The 26,478-nt window shown below is 42.8% G+C and overlaps 1 protein-coding gene across 7 annotated transcripts; it reads right to left on the bottom strand.

The window, feature by feature from the left end:
• Positions 1 to 1,064: 1,064 nt before the first annotated feature.
• LOC122400014 (dynein heavy chain, cytoplasmic) lies at positions 1,065 to 26,345 on the bottom strand. Of its 7 annotated transcripts, none has more exons than XM_043401177.1 (22): positions 26,271 to 26,345; positions 25,594 to 26,185; positions 24,287 to 24,804; positions 23,134 to 24,222; positions 20,979 to 21,114; positions 20,545 to 20,918; positions 19,554 to 19,625; positions 13,984 to 17,729; positions 13,604 to 13,914; positions 13,446 to 13,534; positions 13,272 to 13,301; positions 11,970 to 13,116; positions 11,418 to 11,913; positions 10,742 to 11,357; positions 9,883 to 10,677; positions 9,622 to 9,823; positions 8,715 to 8,913; positions 8,154 to 8,271; positions 5,534 to 5,905; positions 2,685 to 5,447; positions 2,421 to 2,618; positions 1,065 to 2,211 (listed from the first exon to the last, which is right to left on the bottom strand). In XM_043401177.1, the coding sequence occupies exons 2-22, from the start codon at positions 25,835 to 25,837 to the stop codon at positions 1,777 to 1,779; spliced, it is 13,950 nt and encodes a 4,649-aa protein (XP_043257112.1). In that variant the 5' UTR covers positions 25,838 to 26,185; positions 26,271 to 26,345; the 3' UTR covers positions 1,065 to 1,776. The 7 variants fall into 7 exon arrangements, with proteins under 7 accessions (XP_043257112.1, XP_043257115.1, XP_043257113.1 ...); XM_043401180.1 differs by lacking the exon at positions 26,271 to 26,345 and adding an exon at positions 20,230 to 20,265 and having other exon boundaries at positions 25,594 to 26,242; XM_043401178.1 differs by lacking the exon at positions 26,271 to 26,345 and having other exon boundaries at positions 25,594 to 25,948; positions 26,010 to 26,242.
• Positions 26,346 to 26,478: the final 133 nt, after the last annotated feature.

Raw genomic sequence — 26,478 nt, 5'->3', positions numbered from 1 at the left:
GAGTTTAGATTTTCGATAAAGAATTTTTTTTGTCGAAACTGGGTAGAATTTCAAGGTTATGTGTATTTACCAAAAAAGCTTGTAATTGACCCCTGTAACCAAAAATAATTTTTTTAGAACGATTTGAAATTTTTCTTTTTTTGTTGAAAAATTTAGGGACTTCCCCTCTGTCAATTTTTCTTAAGATTCGTTTTTGATTTTTAATAATTTTGTTTGGCGCCCTATAGAAAAGTTGTGTAATACTTTTTTGTAGGTATTCGTGAGCTCTACTTCGGAAAAAAATTTCAATGAGATACGTTCACTATTGTAGGAGTTATGGTCGTTTGAAAACTGGACCAATTTTAGGGGGGTTTTCCTCACTTTACGGTGTCAAGGAACAACTTTTTCAATATTATTAGAATTTCTACACATTCTCCACTAAAATACGCGTTGTTTGGATTTTGAAAAATTAAAATCCTCCAATTCGTTCAGGAGTTATGACATTTTAAACTTTCGATTTTCGATATAGAATTTTTTTCTCGAAAGTGCGTAGGATTTCAAGGTTATGTGTATTTGCCAAAAATGCTTGTAATTGACCTCTGTAACTAAATATAATTTTTTTATTATGATTTGAAACTTTTAATTTCGTCTCAAAATTTCAATATCTACTCGAATTTTTTTCTCGAAAGTGAGTATGATTTCAAGGTTATGTGTATTCACCAAAAATGCTTGCAATTGGCCCCTGCAACCGAAAATAATTTTTTTAGAACGATTTGTAATTTTTTTTTTTCGTCGAAAAATTTAGGGATTCCCCTTTGTCGATTTTTCTTAAGAATTCGTTTTTTATTTCTAATAATTTTGTTTGACGTCCTATAGAAAAGTTTTGTAATACTTTTTTGTAGGTACCCGTGAGCTCTACTAGAGAAAAAAAATTTCAATGAGATGCGTTCACTATTATAGGAGTTATGGCCGTGAAATTTTTTAATTTAATTTTTTAGTAACTATTCAATGCAGCCTCAGTCAAAATTTTAATGTATATTAGCTCTGCAATTTGGAATCTTGTTAACGACGCTTACGTAGCATGGTAAATTATTTATTAGATGCCATTCAAATAATATAAATTCTACAGTACCTTGGTACTTACACATAAGCGAACGCAACGTATCTTTGTTACAGAAAGCGGTCTTTCAGTTTCGAACGTATATAAAACTAAATAAACTATGTATATTACAACCTCGTTATCGAAACGACGACCCTTACACGGATGTCATGCACTTTCATCGATTATGCTAAAATCGCCGTACAGAGCATTTTCGTTTCATTACACGCTTACAAAATGTGCAGAAAGATAACCCTCTTGATGCGTTTAAATAATATTCTTTACCATACGTATATTTTACTTATTACGTCACGAGTAATGGGCAAACGTCTCTCCACGAAGGATTTAATGCAAAGTTGCGCGAGCTAGCATCGACGAAACATACTACTATTCTATATCGAATGAAAAATCGGTATTCCTTAAATGGTTAGGTCATAAATAATTATTAGAAAAAAAAAAAAAAAAAAGGACAGACAAATAAATATCTCCATGAAATCCTTACACTATATGCGGAGAGTAGCTTCGTGGTAGCCCATTTTCCCCATTCCCGAATCATACATGATAATTAAGTCGTTGCAAAGTAATTTCATCGTTATGTTATTTCTTTTTTTTTAAATATCCCATCTCGATACGGAATTAAAACGGTTCCGGGAGACTAGCTCCCGCGAGGCAAATACAATTAACTAGTATTAAAGATATTAATTCAAAGCGGTGGATGTAAGAACGGCGACTCCTCTCTCGTAGAAACTGTGAGGATCTTGACTAGGAGCGATGTTTAAATCGACGGTGAACAGCAGCTCGGTACGCGTGCTGTTCAGGTAAACCGGCAACGAGAGCTTGCCTTTGCGGACTTCGTCGGTGGCTGAGCGTATCCATCTTAACATGGTAACTGGTAAGTCGGTCATTATGGTGGACGTCAGATACAGCTGATTGTCCTTGCACTGTGCTCCTTGCAGCTTCAAACCGGTAACGGCGAACGAGCAGTCGTCGGTCGCGATATTATCACAGTCTCCAATCGTCACGTCCAACTGAAGCTCCTCGAGCGACCAACTGTTCGCCTGCGCTATGCATTGTCTCGTCGCCGTGATGTACGCTTCAGGATTCAGCAGCCCACCGAGCCAAACGGGAAAACTCTGGAGAAAAAACACAAAGTCTCAACAAAGGGTCATAAAATATTGATTAATAATTACATTATAAATAATGAGTATGTATAAATCTATTAGTTTAATATCTATAGTTATTTATAAATATATATCTATAGCTTGATAATATATAAATATCTATGATTTTATAGAATCGATAGATTATCTATAATAAGTCATACAAAGAACCCAAAACCTACCTTGATCTCTTTCGCTCCTCCTTGAGACACCAGTCGCGAGACCTCTTGCAACTGAGACACTCTATGACTAAAATCGGTTATCCACTGTATCACCGTGCAACCTCTCGGTACGGTATAGCGTCTCCAGCGACCAGGTAAAATGCCCTTCACCAATTCCGACAACATGGTTCTGTGATAATTGGTCTGCTTCTTCTTGCTCTAAAAATCGAATAAAAAGTTACAAATGCAATTTACCAAATGCCACAATAACAGTCGAAAGAGTACCTGGCAAATTAAGACTACGTCCTCCAAATCGTGAATCACATCTTGCAGCAACTTGGCGCCACTGTTCACCTCTCTCTCGAAGTAGCGGTAGAGAGGGTCCTTTATATTCTCCACGGTTCTCTTCAGGGTTGGCAGGTTCTTGGGAAGCAACTGTAGCCAGGTGGAGGCTGAATTGTTGAGCGTCCTCATCCACGAGGGTCGACCATCGGCTTCAGCCTTAGTAGGCGTGTCCAGTGACTCTTCGTTCGAATACGCCAACTCGTCCTCGTCCTCCAGCTGCTGCATCTTCAGCAACTTCGACACCAAGTCGGTTCCTCTGGTGGTGAGCAGCACTTTCTCCGCGTTGTTCGGTAGACCTAGCCAGGAAGGTGTTTGCCTGTCAGACAGCGACTCGATCCACTTGAGGAAGTGATCGCGCCTGGTGCCATCTGGCATGGTGATGTTCCTCTGACTCGCTTGCGAAGCGTCTATATTAGCAACTAGGGCAAAGTCAGCCTCGAAGGACCTGGGTGTGAACAGTTTTCTAAGGAACGACGTCAGCAGACGTTGGTCGAAGTCGTTGTCGATCTTCCCACCGTATATGCACTGAGAGAGCAGCGTGACCACAGCGTCCCAGGGCACCTTCTCCGGAGGCAAGTTGGTTCTGCCCATAGCTGTGGTCTCTATCCAGGTGTCCAGAGTGTCGCACGCTACTCTCAGGTCGCTCTCGTTGAACTCGTAATGCTTGGCCCAGCCTAGTGGAGCGTAACGAAGGCGTTCCTGAACGATAGCGTGGAACCAGGCCAACAGGAAGTAGAGACGGGCCCTCTCGTTGGGCGCTTTCATCATCCTCGACGCTGGTACGGTGCTGAAGGTCCTCAATAGGTTTGCTCTGATGCCTGGCGGTGGCTCGAAGACGAATATTCTGCCAGCCCTGAGCAGATTCACCGGCACCTTTGGACTGATCTCCATGGTCAAGAACAGCCTGAAGCTGGCGTGCGGCTGAAGACTGTGCAACTTCTTCTCCAGCTGCACCAGCCACTGCGGGGCCAAGTGCACGTTCTTCAGCAACACCCATCTGCCAGCCTTGACGGCCATGTTTATAGCTCTGTCGGCCTGGTTGAACCCTTCCGTGGACCCAATGGCGATGCTGGCTATTTGCTTGCCCGACTCAGCGGCCAGATCGTCTACTCTACCCGACGCGTCGAAGCCAGGCACTGAGCACAGCAAGGCAGGCACCGTGGCCTTCAATTCGTTATCAACCACAGACGCAAAGTCGAGTTCCGCCTCTGCAGCAGCCATGAAGGATTCACCCAGGGCGGACGTGACCACCAGCGTCGCAGCAGCTATCACGCGATCCGGTCGGAACGCTTGGATGATCAACAGCTGGTGCATAGCTGTCCCAGTCGGTGTCAACGGCTTCTCCTCGTTCCACAGTTTTGGCACACAGGTCTCAGGGGTCGGCGATTGCAGCCACGAGTTAAATTCAGCGTTCTCTTGTATCTTCTCCGCCAGTTTCTTGAAGGCTGGTAGCCTGAGGCTCAACCTCATCATGGCTTCCTGTTGCTCAGAGCTCAGATTGGGCGCGAGGGGTCCCCGGATGTTCAGGACACCTTCCTTGCCCCGTAAGAAGAACGTGAACTCGCTGTCGTACGTGGACTCCGTGGCGATACCCTTCAAATGTATTCTGCACAATAGCAGTGCAAATGTTAGCCTATCGGTGTGCAGCATCCCGCGCGCTACGCGCTCGTAACAGGCGGAGAACAGGTCGCTGATGATCACCGACAGCCTCTGCGTGTAGTCTGATATATTGGACAGCCTTGGGTTCTGAGACAACACGGATGTGAACACGTCCAAGAACATGTTCAGAGAATACTGATACAAGAAGTGCACTTGATTCAGACTGTCCATAGTGAAGTACATGTTGGAGCAGGCTTGTGACAAGGGCATGTACTGTTGTGAGACTGTTTCTATCTCTGCTATCACTTTGTCCGTCTCCTCCACCTTCTTGCTGATGTCTGCAGCCTCCTGTTTCAACGTTTCCAGGGTGGTGATCACGGAATCGTCGTCGAGGATCTTCCCCTTGGCGTCGTTCAGCGCCTGCAGCAAAGACTTCTCGAGCTGCCGTAGCCGCAGGTGGAACTCGCCTTGCAGTTTCAACAGGTCGGACCTCTTCTCGTCGATGTCCGGGCGCTCTGCTTTCAGGACTTGGTTCAAACACTGGCTCTGCAGGGAGCTTCTGGTGACGGTGAAGTTTACAAAGGTGACACGCGAGCAGATGTCTGGCGGGAACTCCACGGTGGGATCTCTGGTGGACAAGAAGATGACGAAGGACGGTGAAAGGTCGATGTCCTGGTCACCGAGGGTGATCAGTACACGTCCACCTGTTCTTCTCAGTTCTCTGTTCAGGACAGGGTTCAGTATCGGGTCGTAGTTTTCTACGTCTTGCACCAACAGAGGATTACCAAAGCGCAGAGCGCTCTCGAGATTCTTCCTGAAGGAGTCGTCCAAGAAGCTCGTTTTCGTGATCTTTCGGTCCTTGAACTCGTTCATTATGAACTCTGTCGCTTGACCGGATGGGTCGATGATCAGTGGGTATCTGTTGAAGCGTTTCAGCATGATGGCATTCTCTGTGCAGAGGTCGTCCGTTGGCAAGGCGTTCGCCTGCCACCTCAGACGTTCATCAGGATTCGAGAGGTACTCTGTTCTTGCTATGTCAGGTCGGAAATGGAGATTCGCGTATTGCAGATGTTGGCACCAGGTACTGAATAGATTTTGTCGGTACTGTAGAACAGAAAATAGTGTTTTGTTACTCTTTGAAGAGGAATGTTACAATTGAACTGGCGATTGAGCTACTGTTGAATGCTTACGTGTTGGTCGAAGTATCCAGCATAGGCTAGGAAGGCGGATGATAGGAGAACATCTCCTATTATTGTAGACATTTGACTCTTGAATGTCTCGCTCGTTGCTTCCCATCGTTCCCTTTCGATTCCCAAGGATTTCAGCAAAGCAATAGAGCGATCTACTTTGGCTTGCACGCTCTCCAAGTCAGCTTTGATGGCTTGAGCTTGAGAGATTAATTGAGCGTATTCTTCCTTGTAGGAGGCTATGCTCTGTTCCAATTGGGCGATCAAATTCTTCACTTCCTCGCCTTTCTGCATGTTTGTTTCAGCCTGACGTTCCAACGAATGGAGCTCGTCCCTCAGGGGTTCTACTCGTTTCAACATGTCCGCATACTCGATCTGAAAATGGTAAATGTTATGAGTTGAATATACAGGGTGTTCAGTCACTCGCGGGAAAAATTTTAATAGGGGATTGGCCTCCATCAACAAATTGGTATTCTTGATTTTCGTCTTATTTTAGCCTCTGGAATCTCCCATTAAAATTTTTATTACGATTTGAAATTTTTTAATTTCGTCTAAAAATTTCAGTACCTACTCGAATTTTTTTCTCGAAAGTTGGTAGGTATTCAGGGGTAGGTCTATTCACCAAATATTATTGTAATTGACTCCCGCAACCGAAAATAATTTTTCTAGAACGATTTGAAATTGTTTAATTTTGTCTGAAAATTTCAGGACCTACTCGAATTTTTTTCTCGAAAGTGGGTAGGATTTCAAGAGTTTGTGTATTCACCAAAAATGATTGCAATTGACCCCTACAACCGAAAATAATTTTTTTAGAACGATTTGAAATTTTTTTTTTTTTCATCGAATTTAGGGACTTCCCCCCTGTCGACTGTTAATAACTTTTTAACGAAGCCTCCATCAAAAAATTAGTATTCTTGATTTTCGTCTTATTTTGGCCTCCAGAATCCCCCATTAAAATTTTTACCAAGCTTTCAATACGAAATTGGTCTGGGTTAATGGGGAAAATTCGGATTACCGAGTTTGTGTCTGTTTTCCGTATTTAATCGAGTTCGAAAATTACGTAAAAAATCTGGTGCATTGTGGTTATCGAGATACGTGTTCAAGAATTTTTTTCAATTTTTCGATTCCAAATTCTAGGTGTGAAAAATTAAAAACGCAGAAAAATACCGATTTCTTACTGAAGCCCTGGGAAAAATTTTATTGGGGGATTCTAGAGGCCAAAATAAGACGAAAATCAAGAATACTAATTTGTTAATATTTGATTTTCGTCTTATTTTGGCCTCTAGAATCTCCCATTAAAATTTTGATTGAGGCTTCATTGAATAGTTATTAAAAAATTAAATTAAAAAATTTCAAATCGTTTTGGAAAAATTATTTCCGTTTGCAGGGCTAAATTACAATCATTTTTGGTGAATACTCATACCCCCGAAATCCTACTCACTTTCGAGAAAAAAATTCGAGAAGGTATTAAAATTTTCAGACGAAATAATAAATTTCAAATCATAATAAAAAAATTATATTTAGTTACACAGGTCAATTACAAGTATTTTTGGTGAATAGTCATACCACGAAATTCTATCCAGTTTTGGAGAAAAAAATTCGATTAGGTACTGAAATTTTTAGACGAAATTAAAAAATTTCGAATCGGTCTGGAAAAATTATACTTAGTCACAGGGGTCAATTACAAGCATTTTTGGTGAAATGACGTACCCCGAAATTCTACGCACTTTCGAGAAAAAAATTCTTTATCGAAAATCTAAGGAGGTGCTTCCCTGAAATTTCATGCGAATCTTTAAAATGTCATAACTCCTGAACGGATTGAAGGATTTCAATTTTTCAAAATACAAACAACGCGTATTTTAGTGGAGAATATGTAGAAATTCTAACAATATTGAAAAAGTTGTTCCTTGACACCGCAAAGTGAGGAAAACCCCCCTAAAATTGTTCCAATTTTCAAACGGCCATAACTCCTACAATAGTGAACGTATCTCGTTGAAATTTTTTTCTGAAGTAGAGCTCACGGATACCTACAAAAAAGTATTACACAACTTTTGTATAGGGCGCCAAACAAAATTATTAAAAATCAAAAACGAATCTTAAGAAAAATTGACAGAGGGGAAGTCCCTAAATTTTTCAACAAAAAAAAATAAAAAATTTCAAATCGTTCTAAAAAAATTATTTTCGGTTGCAGGGGTCAATTGCAATCATTTTTGGTAAATACACAAACTCTTGAAATTCTAGCCATTTTCGAGAAAAAAATTCGAGTAGGTACTGAAATTTTTAGACGAAATTAAAAAATTTCAAATCGTTCTAGAAAAATTATTTTCGGTTGCAGGGGTCAATTACAATCATTTTTGGTGAGTAGACCTACCCCTGAAATCCTACCCCCTTTCGAGAAAAAAATTCGAGGAGGTACTGAAATTTTTAGGCGAAATTAAAAAATTTCATATCATAATAAAAATTGTAATGGGAGATTCTAGAGGCTAAAATAAGACGAAAATCAAGAATATCAATTTGTTGATTTTCGTCTTATTTTGGCCTCTAGAATCTCCCATTAAAATTTTTCCTAAAGTTGGCGACCCTGTATTTGATTATTAAATTTAAACGTGTAAAATATAATTACCTGCGCGGTGGCCCATTTAACCAGCGGTCCACAAGCCAAGCTGGCTCGATTCACTTTCTCAAAGTTGTAGTCGGGATTGCTCAGATAGCGACTCTTCATTTTCTCCCTCACCTCGTCGCTAGATAAACATTCACGAATCAATATCGATTTTTAAAAAACATCAACTAGATCTATTTCTTTGCCTTAGATACGCTTGGTTAACGAACGAAAAACCGGAACTTTAAGCAACATTTTAGTATACTGTATTATACACGTAAACTTCGGTTAGTAACAAGTTTGGCATTTATCGTTCACATCATGCTCTTAATAGTAGTTTGTGCTTTGTGAATTTCGTTGGACTTTCGTTTTTTTAAATTTCATTTTTTAGATTCGAGATCAGCAAGCACAGAGATTAGTTGTACATACATACAACGAGTATTAGTGTTACGCGTTATTTGCCGCCTGGAGAATTGATTTTTCAAAAAAGTATTCGAAGGTACCGTGTTCGCTGATCCCTAAGGTCAAAGAACTTGTATCGTTCGTTCAAGGAAAGAAACTAAAACAGTGAGAATGCATGCTTACGTAATGGCCTCTGTACTGAAATTAGAGACAATAGTATTGATAAAATTGTCCCTCATGATGACAGCGCGGATAGATTTCCAGTCACTGGCATTCTCACCGAGCAATAAGCAGATAGACTCCAACGCGACCTTCACGGTCGCCGGCGGATTCGCCATGGACCGTACTTCGACTAAATGCTGTTTCTTTATCGATTTCACCGCTATACGGAAAAAACGAAACGAATTTTATATAGTACAGTGGTGACAAATCAAGTGCAGGCATGGTGCAATTAGAAAAGTTACAATGTTATTGTAAGAAAAAAGCTCCGCAGCAGGCTTGGGGCGCGTCATTTTCAGCTGACCTATAAAGTTAGAGATCACGGATACTTTATTTACACAGTGTATACGCATTTACGTATCACGTCCTTACAATCATCACAAAAACCAATTACCATCTTTCTAGTTGCTCATAAGAACGTGACCATACGTAAACAAGTGTATCCAGCCAAAATTACATGACATGTATGTGTCAAGCGGTTATGGTAACGGTTTTGCCTCGGTAGGTTCCCAGGTTGCGAGTATCGAACATTCAGCAATCACTGAATAATTGGTATTTTCCTTACGTGATGGCCTCCGTGTTGAAGTTGACGATGGTCGGTATGAAGCTATCCTTCATAATGACGGCGCGAATCTGTTTCCAATCGGTAGCGTTCTCCTCGAGCAACAGGCATATCGACTCTAAAGCCAGCTTTACGATGCTGGGGGGATTTGCCATCGATCGTATTTCGACAAGATACTGCCGCTTAATCCCCTTGACAGCTACGCTCATTATAACGGTTTCAGCGCGACGTGGGACACGTGTCACAATTGCAAATAAATGGGAGTGTCTCGTTTTGACATCGTCGCGATTATCGCAACAAACAACCTACCATTCTGGGCGTCGATCACGGCTGGCTCGACCTGCGCCAGGTCAACCACAACGTCGTCCCTCTTTTGGTTGATGGCCACCGTCTGTATAGCCAACTGCTGCTGAATCTCCTGGCTCTGCACCTTCTTCTTCTCCGCCTCCTGCTGGTCCTTCACCATCTGTCGCAATTTTGCATTCGCGGCCTCGTTCTTCGCGTGCAACTCCTGAAAAATACCACTCGTTAATCTCTTTGCAAAGAACAACTACAAAACGGTGACTTTACCTGAGACTTTATAGCCAAGCTCTTCTGCATCTCCTCCACCTGCTCCACCGTTTCAGCAATCTTGCTCAGACCGACGTTCAGGTGCAGCTGTTGCTCCTCCAGGTCGCTCCTCTTCTCCTGGTAGAGTTTCACGAAGTGATTGATGAAGTCCAGGTAGTGGCGAGGCGTGATCGCCATGGTTCTGCTGCCCCGTTTCACCAGCCTAGCGTTTGCCTTGTGCAAAGTCTGGTGGACGTAGACGCAGGCGTTTATGACCGCGTCTCTGTGCGATGGTACAGAGGGGATCAGCGAGCAGACGGACGGGAAGAAGTCTGGACACTTCCAGGTGGGTCTCTCAAGGTCCACGCGGCTGGTGAACTCCTTGCCGACTTGGAAGAACGCGTCGTCCGACCAGTCGCCGAACCAGTTCAACACGCACCGGTTGAACAACGCGGGCGAGGTCGCGGCGCGGTCTTTGAGGCCATCCGTGCTTGGATTCATCGTGAACACCACGTGCAAGTTCTTCATGACTTGACCGGTGAACCATTTGTACAGCTCCTCGTTGGAATCCAGCATGAGACCCTCGCGCTGAGCGCCCTCCTTACACTGTGTCATCAAGGTTGTATACTCGTCACCTTCGAAGAGACCAGGCACCTCTCCGTTAGCGAGCAGCGTGTTCATTCGCTCCAGGAAGCCAGAATCCAGCACGTTGGACTCATCGAGAATGAATGCTATCTTCTCATCCTTGCAACCGGAACGTCTCAGCACTTGGCGCAAATCTTCATCGAAATCTTCGCCGGTATATTTATTGTGCACCTATTGAAACGATAGACGTTAAATTTTATCACGAGGATCGAGTGAATTGTAAATAAGATTGTACCTTTATTTGGAATATGGACAAACCGTTCATCCACGCAACAAATCTGGACAGAGTTGTCTTACCAGCGCCAGAGACACCAATTAGCAATAAGTGTCCCTGAGGCTGACGGAAAATTCTGTCAATTCGAAGAACGTGTTCGAGAACCTCGTCGAAGAGCACCAAAGGCACGTCTAGCTCTTCTTCGTAGAATACTTTCAGCCTTGCCCTAACGTAATCTCGTAGCTCTTGCCTATTGACTGGTACATAGTCCTTGGATAGCCAGTTGCTGTACAAGATGGGCCTGGCCAACGCTCTCTCCCTGTCTACACCCAGGAAGTGCTTCATGGCGACGGTGTCTATGTTTTTATTGGTCCAGGCTCTTTCTGTATCCTCCACCAGTCTGTCTTGGAAGAGTCGAAGGGCCTCGTGGGCCCACAAGCGCACCAAACCCTCCACCGACAGGTTGTCGAGAGGCCTGATGGCTTCGCAGATCCCGCGTACCCATCTGGTCATCTCACGCGGGGAATAGACGTAGTGCGGTTGCATGTCTTGAGTGAATCTTTCCTGGGACGCCAGGTAGAACTCCACCATGGCGTTCGTCAACGGTTCTGCATAGCCCCTCAACGAAGGAGTTAATCTGAAACATCATATTAGGAATCAAAACCTCTTCTTTTCACCTCTGATCCTCTGATCCTACCTGAGCATAGCGCGAGTAAACGTTCCATAGATCTGTTTCAAGGACGTCTCTCCCGGATAGTCGACGTAGATGACTGGAACGTGTCGTAGGAATCTGTGACTTAGGGGTTTTCTGCCAGGGTCTGTCGGAGGATTGCAAGCACCGACGAACTGGATCCTTTCCAGAGTGACCCACGCCTGGTCGCTGGTTCTGTAGAAACCTCTGTGTTCTACCAACTGTCTCAGGAACGAGATCACGCGTTGCGTTCCGTAGTTATCCATGTCAGGTAGATTGATCTCGTCGCAGAACAGGACTAGCCATTTGCCCAGCTGCACCGGGGACAGTACAACGCCGTTTGGTGTTTTACGGTACTCGCAATAGTGATCGAAGGTCTTGAGCAGCAGCTCGGGAGTGGTGGCTGACGAGAAGTTGAGGCCAACGACTTCCATGTCGGGCAGTGCTCGCAAGGCGGAGAAGAGAGTCATGGTTTTACCGGACCCAGGTGGTCCACAAAGCACTGCAATAAGAATAAAGGTATAGTCTTACTCAAATCTGTAAAAATAGGCTACTTACCTATTGGTTTGTGCTCCGCCAACCACGTGTACAGCAGACTCTCGTGCCTGACGGTGTCCAGAGTGGGTACGACGATGTCTGGACTAGCTACCTTGTGCGTTTCCACTTCGATCTGAGGTACCTTGTTGCTCCAAGGCAACCATTCGCCGTGAATGCTGACTTCGAAGTCTATGATAGGAATGTTACTCTGCGTCGGTAGAGGCACGGTAGTGATGGACCTGACGAAGTCTCCGGAATCGGATCTGACCTTCAATTTCGCGTCGCCAGCGAAGCTCCACAGCAGAGCGTACACCAGACACTTTGGCATGTAACGCTCCAGCTGCTCGCTGGGCAAGGGGAAGTCAGTGTGAGAGTGATTGTACTGAAGAACGTTGCGTACAGATTGGTTCAGCATGGAGAACAGGGAGCTCAGTGCACGCAAACGAGTGAAGTCCATTATGTGTTCCTGCTTCATGGCGTACTCCAAGCATCTCACTACCAAGCCATCGGGAGCAAAGTAGCTCTGCAAGATGCTGGCGACTTCCCTCTGCACGGACAACGCTGGTGACACCGTGTCCTCCTTCTCAGATGCCTTTTTGCTCAGATTGTCTTCCTCGCCGTCCTCCAGCGGGATGTGACGCAAACGTAGCATGTAGTTCTCGAATATCATCTCCGTGGACAGCACGTCCTCGGAGAACCAAACCATACCGCAACGAGAAACGGTGGCCAACGTGGCGTACTTCAGATCCTGCACCTCGAACATGACCCTCACGTTTGGCGGTAGACTCAGACGTTCGCCGTTTGGCAAAGTGAGCAGTTTGTTGTCGTCCAGCACGGAGTTCAGATTCTCCACCCATTCGGGATCAACGTCCCCGTCGAATATGATCCACTGTCTCTTGTTGATCTCTCCTCTCACGTTGTCGATGATCTTACGGAGGATGTGCGTGAAGAGACCGTCGGTCCACTCGCGGGTATTTGGATCCAGCACACCATACAACGTCTCTTTGCTGATTGCTTTTGGATCAATGACGTGTGCAACGCCTTCCACTCCTTCGAATCTCTCCAGAGCTTTCAGGAGCACCTTCCACGCCATTGTTTTACCAGAACCGCTGGGCCCCACCATCATCAGTCCATGGTTCAGGTTGCAGATTTGATAGAGTTGCAGTACCTAAACCGAAGCATCGTTAGAAACCACGACCAATCGAAAGGGGACGAGGATGATACTCATGCGAATTTACGAGACAGGGTACAATACATCTAGGGAAAGTAAAAAGATACAAAATCATGCGATACTGATCACAGACAGTTCAGACTTTCTCTCACCTTTCCTAGCCAGGTCTCACCGATCATATCCTGAGAGTGCGATAAACAATTTAGACGTTAGGAAAACATGGCAATTTAAAAAAAAAAATTCAATCGTTATACTAGTTTTGCATGCCGAGGGTAATGCATGTAATGATTATTTACAGTGATCGATACTCTGGTGTTTTGCGTTACCTTTTCTTGCCAAGCTCCTCCTTGCTCGTCGCCCTCGCCACACACCAGATACTCCTCCATGCACACCTTTCTGATCTGATCTTTCAATCCTGCAAAGATTTGACTTGTTAGAAAAGACACTGTTGAGCTCATGCAAGGTGCAAAGCATGTAAACTTGCCTTTCATCTCTGCACGCGTGTAATTTACATTGGGGAACACATCGTTCAGCAAACTGAACAGTAGTGGAATATCTTCAGCGACCAACTTTGGCACCATTGTCTCGCAAACGGATTGGATGAGGATCTCTTGCTCGGGCAAGTTCTCAGCGATCGAGGCCTCGTCGATGTTCGTCTTGCCGCGATTCTGCATGCCTTCCTTGATCTTCTGGATGCGGTCACGTTTGACATTTCCGGCGGAAATGAGCACTGACTTCAGAGCTCGAAGACCAAAATCGTAATGGGACTGATCAGACAGTTGCTCGTCGCACAGCCTGCAGATACAGCATGTTTCGGATTAACAATATTTTAAAAAAGGTAATTTTGAAATCTGAGAAGCTTACTTGAAGAATGGTACAATCTTGCACGCCAGTTTCTCAGCAGACCTAAATCCTTGGCTGAAGAGCATCACCTCAGCGATCAACTGTCTATCCGGCGTGGTCATGGCCAACGACCTGAAGAGTTTCTTCAGGTTGTCGGGAAGATTGGATCGTCCAGCGTAGCCTGGATTCATGGTGATGAAGATCGCCATGTCCGTGGAGACTTTCACTTGCTTGCCAACCAACTCCACGCAGAGCATTCCTTCCTTCTTCCCCTCCATCTGGCTCTTCAATGCCTCCTGAATGGTCTGCACTTGCTGAGAGACAGCGGAGAGCATACGCTCCTCCAAACGATTGAACTCGTCGAAGCAACCCCACGCACCGACCTGGCAGAGACCAACGAAGATGCGACCCATGGCCTGGAAGTCGAAGGTCTCGTCGCAATTGAACACCAACACGAACCTTCCAAGCTGATGGCCCAACGCTTTCACCGACTCTGTCTTTCCTGTTCCGGCTGGTCCAAACGGAGAGCCACCTAGACGAGCCTCCAAAGCCTGGGTCATCGTCAGGTAACACCTGTCCGTCAAAGGTGTCTGCACCAACCTGTCTTGCACCCCCAAGTACTCGAACCCGTAAAAGAACTTGGCGTTCGCCATGTGTATGGTGAGCTGTTGGAGAACCTCGGTCTGCCTAGGGTCAAAGTAGAATCTCATTTCACACAGCCATTCGAACGCCTTTGGATTGGAGACGTTGTTAGCGATCAATCTTCTGGTCACTGTGCGCTTGTGCACGAACTCGTTGATCAAATGCTCCAGCTTCTTTCGCCTCAAAGCAGGCTGCTCTTGGAGGACAGAGTCCGCCAGAACGTTCAACGTGCCCTCCACTTGCAACAGCACTCTTTCCAAGGGGTTCTTGCTTGGATCGTTTTGGGATTCGTGCAGAGCCGCCTCGACATCCTCCGACCACAAGATCTGAGCAGCCAGGACGATGATCTGTGCCTGGTAGTAGTCGCACCATGTCATGAACGCCTGTGGATTGATGTTACCGTCTTTGAACTGCTTGATGTCCTGTACTGCTCTTGCCAAACTCGACGCCAGGGTGACTCTCATCTCTTTCTCGACGAGGGTCAGCCATTCGTTGATCTTGGGATAGTCCACGGTAGACACTGGATTCTGGAACAGTACTTCCTCCCCCTCGCGGGACACTATGCCTGTAATAATGGTGTTGTCCTCGCTCAGGAGAATAGCTGCTATGCCTGCAAACATCTTCTTGAAGTGCTTCTGCAGCCTGGCGATGTTCTTACTGTTGCCAATGATTTCCAGCAGGTCCTCGTCTCCCACGAAATAGAACCGCGGGAACGAGGTACGTTCTCTCTCCAGATACTCTCCCAAAGCTTTCTGTATTTTGCCAAGCAAGTCAGCCAAACGTTCCAGCGCCCTCTGCACGCCAGGAATGTTCAGAACGTCCATGACCATAGGGGATTTCGACACTTTCTTCATCAGACCTAGAAACTCGGAGCTGATGCTCTGGAAACGAGACGTTTCAACGGGTAACAGCGTTTTGATGTCTGCACTGCTCGAGAAGATACCCTCCAAGTACACCCAACGTCTTTGTACATCTATCCAGACGTCGAACAACGCGTTGATTCTGTTCAGTTTCTCTTCCCAAGTCAACGCCTCCTCCTCGAAGACTTTGTAGTAGGGCGACAGCTTCATCGCAGCCACCGAATTGATGTGCTCTTTGACCTTGTTAAAGAGGTCGTCCCAACCGCGAATCAACTTACATTTATTTTGGTAATTTATCAGATCCAGTTCGTACGTTTGCCAGGACTCGCGGACCTGTTTCAAGAACTCTTCCAGCGCCATTTCACCCTGCGCCACGAGGATGATGTCTTTGACTATTCCTTCGTTCTTCTGCAGGTTCACGTCCCAGACTTGGCCGAGGGTAAGCTCGCTCAGCACCCAGTTGACTCGAAGCTGCTTCGTCAGTTGCTTCCAGTGTCTCTCCTTCAAAGCGTCGGACTTCAATTCGACTATCAACATGTTGACTTTCGTGTAACTTTGCAGCATCTTCTTAACGTATTCATATGAAGAGTACTGTCTGAGTCTGGCGGGTAGTTCCTTCAACTGCGCCATCATCGTGTCCAATTGTTGACGTAATTTCCTCGGCTGAACGGACAGCCAAGGCTTCTCGCGGGTCTCGTCGATCTGAGACCATATCTTTGACAGTTCTGACCAAACGCCTCTCAAGTCTTGAAGCTCCTCGAACACCACTTGCATCCTATCCTCGCTGGTGGATACTCCTCCCGGTTCTTGCAACTCCAAAGCTTCTTTAGCCTTCGCCACGTTGTCCCTCTCCTCTTTCAACCTAGCGAATTTACTTTCAAAGAGCTGCAGCTGTTGCAACGCGTCGTCCGGGCGCAGATGACCCTCGACTGGTTTGCCTCTTTCCCAGTCGCTCAGGAAGTCGGAGGTCCTTATCTCGACCGCCTTGTCCTCCGCGACGATCTTCATTTGCAACGAGGCTACTTGCGTTTGTATGCTCGTGTCCTTTCTCTTCAGTATCTCGTTAAATGCTCCCCACTCGCCCTCGATGTTGTCCACGTGCAGCCACGAGGACGGGAACTGGAACCTCTGGCGTTCCAATATCCTCTGACCCTCGCGGTACACGTCCACTTGCTTCTCCCACGCTTTCATCTTACGTTTCAAAGATTGCACATAAGTTATCAGCCCAACTGCATCTGATGTGCTGGCAGCCTCGATGGACTGTTGCTCCAAATCGCTTCTGGACTTCGATACTTGCGAATGGAAGCTCGACATCTCATTCCCAAGTAGAGTACCAAACTTACCCAACGTCTCTTTGTGCCACGAATCGTACTTCAAGGATACCTTGCTTTGCACCTTCGCGTAACCGATTATAACAGGGCCGAATTCGCGTCTGGTGTCGGACGTGTCGAAGGTGGTTCTAGTTTTCTTGATGTCGTTCAAGCATTTCATCCACAAGTTTATGTTCTCGCCCAGTTTGCCGTACAAATTATCCGGCTGCAGGTCCCAGAGCGCCTGGTAACGCAACCACTGGTCCACGTAATCGGCCACGTCCCTCATTTTGGACTCGACCGCGTTGTAGGCTGCCTCCAGAGGTTGTTTACCAGCGGGCAATTTCGTGAGAAGGTTCCTGTAGGTGCCAGACTCTGGTTTATCCAGACCTACTTGATACCTCGAGCTTTGGAGACGCATTTGCGAGGTGACGATCGCCTGCCACGCGAACAGCTGTTGCATTATTTGGAACCTAGCGTCCTCTATGCTCGGATACAAGTACATGGTCTGGTTCGTTATGCGAACTTCGTGAATCTGATTCTGAATCTTTGGGTCGCCGCCAGGTTTGTGCGTTGGCTGAGACGGTGCATCGGTGTCCATACTAAGATCAACTTCTTTCTTCTGACCGGTAAGAGCGTCGGTCCACGCCTTTATTCCAGCTTCCAATCTGGCGGCTAAATTCTTTTCTACCTCCTCGTCGAGTCTGGCTACCCAGATATTCAAGTTGGAGTAGTTCTTTAAGGACAGCTCGTCCACAGCCTTTTGTATTTTTGAAAGTATGTCGGCGAAGGTGTTTGCCGAGTATGGACATGTTTCGAGGGAACGAACGTCCACGTCCAGTTGTTCCTCGACCACCACCAGGTCTTCCACTTTTTCTTGGAACGAGACGACGACATCTGATAGACGTTGCACGTACTGATCCAACTTATAACTTTCCCAGATGAGAGCGATTCCCTGAGTATGAAGAGTTAATGAGTGAAAAGTAATGCAAAGGGATCAAATGTGACCTTGAATCAAATTTTACGATGGATCCATCGATAGAGAATCAAAATGAAACAATCTGTGCCAGATAGTGTTCTGTGTTGCCTAGATCGGCAACTGTTAATAACTTTTTAACGAAGCCACAATCAACAAATAGATATTCTTGATTTTCATCTTAGTTTAGTCTCTAGAATCTCCCATTAAATTCTTATTATGATTTGAAATTTTTTAATTTCGTCTAAAAATTTCAGTACCTACACGAATTTTTTTATCGAAAGTGGCTAGGATTTCAAGAGTTTGTGTATTCACCAAAAATGATCGCAATTGACCCCTGCAACCGAAAATAATTTTTTTAGAACGATTTGAAATTTTTTTTTTTTCTGTTGAAAAATTTAGGGACTTCCCCTCTATCAATTTTTCTTAAGATTCGTTTTTGATTTTTAATAATTTTGTTTGGCGCCCTATAGAAAAGTTGTTTAATACTTTTTTGTAGGTATCCGCGAGCTCTACTTCAGGAAAAAATTTCAATGAGATACTTTCACTATTGTAGGAGTTATGGTCGTTTGAAAATTGGATCAGTTTTTGGGGGGGTTTTTTTCAGTTTACGGTGTCAAGGAACAACTTTTTCAATATTGTTAGAATTTCTACATATTCTCCAGTAAAATACGCGTTGTTTGGATTTTGAAAAATTAAAATCCTCCAATCCGTTCAGGAATTATGACATTTTAAAGATTCGCATGAAATTTAAAGAAGCATCTCACATTAAATTTTCGATAAAGAATTTTTTTCTCGAAAGTGCGTAGGTTTTCGGTGTAAGTCAATTCACCAAAAATGCTTGTAATTGACCCCTGTAACTAAGTATAATTTTTTCAGAACGATTCGAAATTTTTTAATTTCGTCTAAAAATTTCTGTTCATACTCGAATTTTTTTCTCGAAACTGGGTAGAATTTCGGGGGTAGGTCTATTCATCAAAAATTATTGTAATTGACCTCTGTAACTAAATATAATTTTTTTATTATGATTTGAAATTTTTTAATTTCGTCTGAAGATTTCAATACCTACTCGAATTTTTTTCTCGAAACTGGATAAAATTTCGGGGTATGTCTATTCACCAAAAATGCTTGTAATTAACCTCTGTAACTAAATATAATTTTTTTATTATGATTTGAAATTTTTTAATTTCGTCTGGAAATTTCAATACCTACTCGAATTTTTTTCTCGAAAGTGAGTAGGATTTCAAGGGTATGTGTAATCATAAAAAATGATTGCAATTGACCCTTACAACCGAAAATAATTTTTTTAGGACGATTTGAAATTTTTCTTTTTCGTCGAAAAATTTGGGGACTTCCCCCCTGTCGACTGTTAATAACTTTTTAACGAAGCCTCCATCAACAAATTAGTATTCTTAATTTTCGTCTTATTTTGGCCTCCAGAATCCCCCATTAAAATTTTTCCCAGGGCTTTAATACGAAATCGGTATTTTCCTGCATTTTTAATTTTTCACGCCTACAATTTGGAATCGAAAAATCGAAAAAAATTCTCAAACACGTATCTCGATGTACTAGATTTTTTACGTAATTTTCGAACTCGATTAAATACGAAAAACAGGCACAAATTCGATAATCCGAATTTCCTCCATAACTACCCTTCCGAACAAGATGGAGGGTTGAAACTTGGCACAGAATGTTTGATTTTGATTCTCTATCGATGGATTCATCTTATGTCAACTTTGGTTCAAGGTCACATTTGACCCGTTTATTCGAGTATACTCTTCATAGTTTAGTATGAAAATTTACCTCGGAAATAAGCGACAGAACGTCGTTGCGCATCCCAGCGACCAAAGGCACGATACTGGCCTTGTCTTCGATCTAGGAAGAAACCAGAAATTATGAAACGTAATCGACAAAAAACACATTACTGGAAATACCAATACAATTTTACGACATAAATTACGATTCATCATTCAATAATGTACATTACAAAGAATGCAAACAAAAGTTTTACATGTTCATAGCCGATGCTAAGAAATCGTACGATAATTTTTATCTGCGCTTTAAATATTACAGAAACAGAGAAACACAAGATGTCACCATATCAATTACAAGCAACTTTCGGAATGTGCGGATAGCCAAACCTTTTAAATAAAAATTAAACACTATAAATTTCGAACCAAACGGAAGAGAAATCGCGTTACTTTTTTCGTTCATCGAATCAAAAGTTTACGGATAATCTTCATTGAAAATGAAAAGAAAAGACTCCAATTTATCCAGGTCCCCCCGCACATCCATACAATTCACCTACTCATACTTCAGACGGACTCGTACTAGTTTCTTTAAATTGTCCATTGTATACTAAAACAAAATCGTATCATCTTGCAGTACATATTCTTCTACAAGAGCTAAGCAGGCATACAATAATAATTTGCAAATGTAGGCAAGATGCATAATGCCTGAAAGCATCATGTATGACTACCTTCAATGCGGAGCAGTGGGGACTCCAATTGGTAAGCTAAAAATATTGGAGATCCAAGAAATTAGAAATATCAGTATTACTAATATGTAAACCTTTAACCTGGCTCTATTTCCTATTATTTTCTATTTTAAAAAAAATTCATATCTTCAAGATTTAAATATCTTGCGTTATTGTAACAATGATAAATCACGGTGCAGAAACATCTAGAAAATGAAACTTAGTTGCTACTAGAACGACGAATGTCTCTTGAAAATCTTACGTAAATTTTAGAAATTGTGTGATAAAAATTAAGAGAAACACACAACGAAGGATTACCTTCTCGAGAGTTCTCTCGTATGTTCTGATGCTGTCGATCAGGCTGATCGCGAACGGGTACAGTTGATTGGCCTGATGCGCTTTATTAACAATAGGTAACGGTACACGGAAACCGAGATTCCTCAAGTTTCTCACTTCCTTCGATAACGTGATAATTTCAGGAAGGAAATTCACTTTCAATTTCAACACGTTCCCGCGTCCCGTACGCGATCGTACATTGTCTATTGTAAAAATTCTCCCGGTAACGCCGAGGTTCCTTTGTTGCACTTTCCGCGCCCACTCGTTAAATATTTCCAGAGTAGACAGTTTCATGCGAAAGCTGTCACCATCCGCCTTCAACTTTTGCCCTTCGATGTGACTCTCCCATCCTTTACCTAACGAAGAAAATCAAATGAATACTCCATCGAAACGTACAAGATAATTTCAATAGTTACCTAATACATCCTCAACCCGTTTTAAGTACATCGTGAGCTGGTAATCTATTTGTTTAACCCAGATAATGGATCCAGCGACAGGAGGCAAGTCTCTGACTATGCTCATTTTACAACATTTGCTTTGTGCATATTGAACCTGTAACGCAATAATTAGTTGAAGTTTAGGTGAGCCTTACGTTTAGGGGAGGCAGCTGCGATGACCTTAACCATGACATATGTTATCGAGGTCACCCTTCCTGAATGTTAAAAAGTTATTAATATTACACTAGACTCTGCGTATACGTATACTCAATGTGACCATAACGTTCACATAATTTATGAAGGTCACACTCTTGAGCGTCCCTCAAAAAGTTACAGCGAAGAGCAAAACTGAACACACATACATTTTAACAAAAATAATTTCTTATTCAATATTTGCAGTTAGAATGCAAAAGAAACAAAATAGTATTATCTACAATCTTCTGGCTTTTCAAAACAAATTTAACATTTGTGATATTATTATTTAGCTTGTTATAATTTCTTTTCGCGTTGTCGGTTTTGCACAGCAACTAATTTTTAGTAAACATTTCAGATTTTGGTACACTTAATATTTTGTCCATAAACTTTCAACCTTGAAAATTTGCTTCGATACGTTTGGGTATACTTGATACTACAGTTTCGCAATACTCTGGTGCAATAGAATTGCATCAATATAACATTATGAAATCACTATCTAAAGATATAAAGAATAACATCATTTTCCAATTAAAATTGAGTTTAGCAACGGAAGTAATTGCTAGAAAATTTGCTGTTAGTCAGGGTATTGTACATACAATACAGAGAAAATGTAATTAAGTCCCTGCATCTTTTGGAGACCGTCCAAAATTATTATCTTGTCAGGATAAGAGAAGATTGACAAGATAAAGCTGTTAGAAAGCGATGTTGGAAAGGAAATTAGTAAGTGGACATCTCGGAGAGCATTAAAAGAAGCCAATTTTACAGCAATTAAGAAGAAAAAACAGAATGTCAAGGTCTGTCTGAATTTTTCAAGGAAACATTTAAGCTGGAAAAAAGTAATTATTTCCAATGAATCAAAAATCAATCGAATGCCATCGGATGGATGTTGTTGGTGTTGGAAAAAGCAAGACGAACCTCTTATACCACGTCATGTGAAACAAGCAATGAAATTTCATGGTGTGTCACTTATAGTGAGGGAGTGTATTACTGCGTATGATGTAGGATCACTACACCGAATAGAAGAGTACGGTGAACCAGTATACATATAAGGAAACTTTAGAAAAAGATTTATTAGAAACAATTGAAAATATGCTAGTATCAGAGTTGATGTTGTATTCCAATAACGCTCCTAGGCATTGTGCTAAGAATTGGCTGCAAACTCAACTATTTCAAACCATGGTAATGGCCTGCTCAAAGGTTAGACATAAACCCGATTGAAAATTTCTGGGCATACTTACCCAGTTAGCTGTGATTGACGAGTATACTCGTCATGCGTAAAAAATGGTGACTATTGGCTATTTAAACTGTAATTTTTGTGAAAATGTAATAATGTCTAAACATGTTGAAGCAATTATCAAGGTTAAAGGTTTATGAACGAAATATTAAATGTACCAAAATCCGAAATGTTTAATTTGTTTTGAAGAGCCAGAATATTATAGATAATACTAAGTATTTTATCTTTCTTGTATTCTAATATGCAAATATTGAATACAAAATTATTTTTGTTAAAATGTATGTGTGTTCAGTTTTACTCGTTACTGTATAGCTACCTCTCGTTTTTTATTAAAAAGTTATTAGTATATAAAAATTACCGGAAACAAAAAACAAGAATATGGAATTTTGTTCTACGAGCCCTGCGGAGCATAAAATAAAACATCCCCCATGGGTTGAACAGTATCATATTAAATTCGTTTTGCTGACTGGGGGGCTAAATCCCCCAGAACCCCCCAAAAAACTACACTAACTAATACCAACACCATTTTTAATAAAATATGCTAATAACTTCTTAATAAAAAACGAACAACTAAAATCTCTTGGATGTTACTCAAGAGGGTGACCTTGACAACATGAATCAAGGTCAAGATCATAGAGCTGTCTCCCCTAAACATAAGGTTTACCGAAATTTATAAAATCTTTCGGAAGTCCAGGTTTCTTATACCTTAAACTTTTCGTGCAGAGCTTCGATATCGTCTTTTACTCTCTGTATCAATTGTGTCTGGTATTCTCTAATGGCGCCTCGAATGTGCGGTCTCACGAAGAGCGCGTTGAAACGCGAGAAGATACGAAACATTTCGTTTGCATTTTTCGCGATACCCAATTGATCTCTCAGGTGTGCTGTGATCCTTGCTTCGACTCTTTCTATGCGTTCCTCGTACCTATGTACAGCAGCTTTCCAGGATTCAAGACCCTCTTTGGTAATATCGAGGCAGTCGATCTCTTTCACGTTCTCGTACGCTAAATTTACTTCGCTGATGGCATTTGCGTCCGCCGCGTCCAAAGCAAACTCGGCTTTATCGTTATCAGGATTCTCCAACGTGGCGGTATTATTACTCTGAAGTACTGTGGGTCTAAGTACGCGAACAATAACTGTCCTGAGTTGTTCGTGCTGTCGACGGAACTGTCGCATATGTTCCATTCTGGCTTCCAACTTCTTGTGCATAGGCGTGATCCTCCATACCATTTTCATATGTTCGTCGCGTTTCTTCTTTATAAGGTCTCTCAATAATCCCGTTAATTTTTCGTACTCGTCGTCCCACGCGTTGAATACTTCGAAACACTGTCCCATAACTTTCTCGAACTCGTCGAATGGAATGTGCATTAATCTTCTTGTGCCCAACACTTTGAGGAGTTGTTGCCCTAGATCTCTGGAGATGGCTTCTATCAGCCTCAGTGCTCTCTGAGTAGGGTACTTTGTGCTTCTAATTTTCCGTATATGCATAAAAATTTGCTGAATACTGATCCGTATTCTTTCAAGTTCCGTTGCCGATAGTAAATCGTTAATTGGGAAGTCCTTCATCAATGGATTGTAATCGTTGACTGTAGCCAGAGCTTGTTGCAACCCAGTGTCCGTATCAAAACTAACCGTCGCATGGAATCTCTTTCCATGCTTGAGTATATCCAGAGTCAAAGATATTTCTATACTCTCTCGTTTCTCTTGTATCCGGTGCAACGCTCTCTCCAGATTTAACCAGAATGAAATTTCTTGAAGAGCAGTGCCCGACTCTGGATCACGATTTAATTTGGTGACCTACGCAAATGAAATTTATGACAATATGGTACAAGACGTATACGAATGTTTTAAAATTACTTACCTTTTGAATTTCCTTTATCCATCTATTGACACCATTCTGCAACTGGTTCAGGAATGTTGAATCTTCAACCTTATCGCCAAAATCAGCAACTTTAGGCTTGCGATTCTCTTCGGCGCATTGTTTAATCACTTGTGCAACGACTGGATGAATTTGCAGCGAAATTTCAGGAATATCTATGTTCTGTTGTAAATGCAACAAACCCATTTCGAGTTCTGCTATCTTCTTTTCCACGGTTGGTGCCATTTTATCACCGTCTCGGTCCGCACGACCTGTTTCCTTCACGTAGCTCTTAAAATACGGAGCCATAGTTTTGCTTATAGCGTGCAAAGTTTCGTAAGGCGGTCCGTCCGAGAACGTTACTAGACGCAATTGCGAATGGATAGTCTTATCGGCTTCGACTATAGCTCCACGCTTTGTTATAACTAAGGAGGCCATTTTAGGATTAGTAAAATGTATCTCGTTCGATATATAGAAAACACAATTTTCTTTCTCTTCGTCTGCTTCATTGCTGTCTTCCTCTGAAAGATAACAAATTAAAGTATTAATTTGACAGTATTCACCATTACGATATTAGAAAAATTAATTCTCAAATTACGACGTCGAGGGAAATAAATAAATACTGAAACAAATTTTAGGTTAAGTAGCTCACAACGGTTTAAAATAAAAATTTTACTTTCGCAGAATATTATGATTTTGATCTGGCAGTGAACGTGTTAAACATTACACAAAGTAAAAGCAACAATTTGCAATGTAGAAGCTGATAAATTAATCAGAATAATTATAATAAATTCGTACATAAATCGCACAGATTTTTGTTTAAGTTTGAAGAACTTCTTTTTGAAAATGAATTATTTTTTAGATACGATATGGACAGAAGATGCGTAATATTCATGAAAATAGGTCGTAGGAAAATTTGTTTTCTTTTCCCCTTGATAAGCCAACGTGAAAAAATTCGCCTTCGAACGTAAATGTGTATGAAAGCATTATCGGCGCGAAACATTGCGCACCGGCGCATTTTTACGACAATGATAAAATACGGTGTACAATGTATCATCGAAAACAATGTAGCGATGTCGTTACGCGTATCGATTATATCAAGGCGTGAGTCATAATCGGGAGAAATGCAAATGCATGGGGACGGCAAGTGCCACATTAATTTTCAGAATACGTTTCCTGTCGCCGCGGCTTAATGTACCGTTGTATCGGACGACCGCAATGGAGGATATCGCAACGGGGGCAGAGTGGAAGATTCGCAAACGGCGAATCCGTACAGTAATATCGGAAATATCGTTTTCTGGCCTACGCACCTTTACTGGAATTCCTTTGTATGTAAAGCGCCCACACCTGTGAGTCGTTCAAAAATTTTTTCACGTACTCCTGATTGTTCTTGTCGTCGAGAGCAGAAACGAACGCGGGTGGTACCACATCTTCGTCGGGCAGAAGTACCATCACGACCTTTTTTAAATAATTAGCAAACTCCCAATAACCCACGACCGTAACAATCTGAGACTCCGGGGACGGTTCCCCGGAGCCGTCCAAGGAGTCACCCATCCCGCGGCAATCGGTATCGCAAAATCTTTAAAATCTTGAGCGGGTGATCGGTCGACCCCCGCTCCAGGATGAACTGTCACACGAGTGATGACGAACTGTAGTAGGCATAGACTACAGCACAGAAGTACTTACAAGCTGTAACGATTTTCTAACGATACCGCCATTTTCTTACCCATCGCTTTGGCCCGTTTTCATGTTCGCTTCGATCGGGGCCAGAATTGCAAGAATTTCGCGTCTACTTTTTCAATGACATTTCCACCAAACAGGAACAGTCGTCGATCGTGCGTAGTTATGAAATTTACGTTTGATTGGGGATATATTTCCGGGCTGAGTCCTCACAGGTGACTGCTATTATTATTATAGGATGGTTTTCGCATTTGCACGATAGAAACGTCACTTTAAGTATGCGATTTCAGGCTCGTATGTAACGTACGTGATAAAACGTGACATGCGCACAGCGTGGCCAGATATGGCGTAATTGAGTGCAGGCGACGTCGACGTTAGTAACGACGAACTTCCTTAGCGTTTAATGGAGTGGTGGGGATAGCAGGCATACACTACCGAGCCACGTGTACGTGAGCTCGGCACTTCGCGCAACTTCGGGAAATCGAGAAAGAAGACGAGTGTGTGTCTTTCCTTCT

The sequence above is a fragment of the Colletes gigas genome, unplaced genomic scaffold (genome assembly GCF_013123115.1).
Source record: "Colletes gigas isolate AHSC1104 unplaced genomic scaffold, ASM1312311v1 Colletes_gigas_Sc00015, whole genome shotgun sequence".
Lineage (NCBI taxonomy): Eukaryota > Metazoa > Arthropoda > Insecta > Hymenoptera > Colletidae > Colletes > Colletes gigas.
Note: the sequence above shows the minus strand (reverse complement) of the source record. Positions and strands in the feature narration are given on the sequence as shown.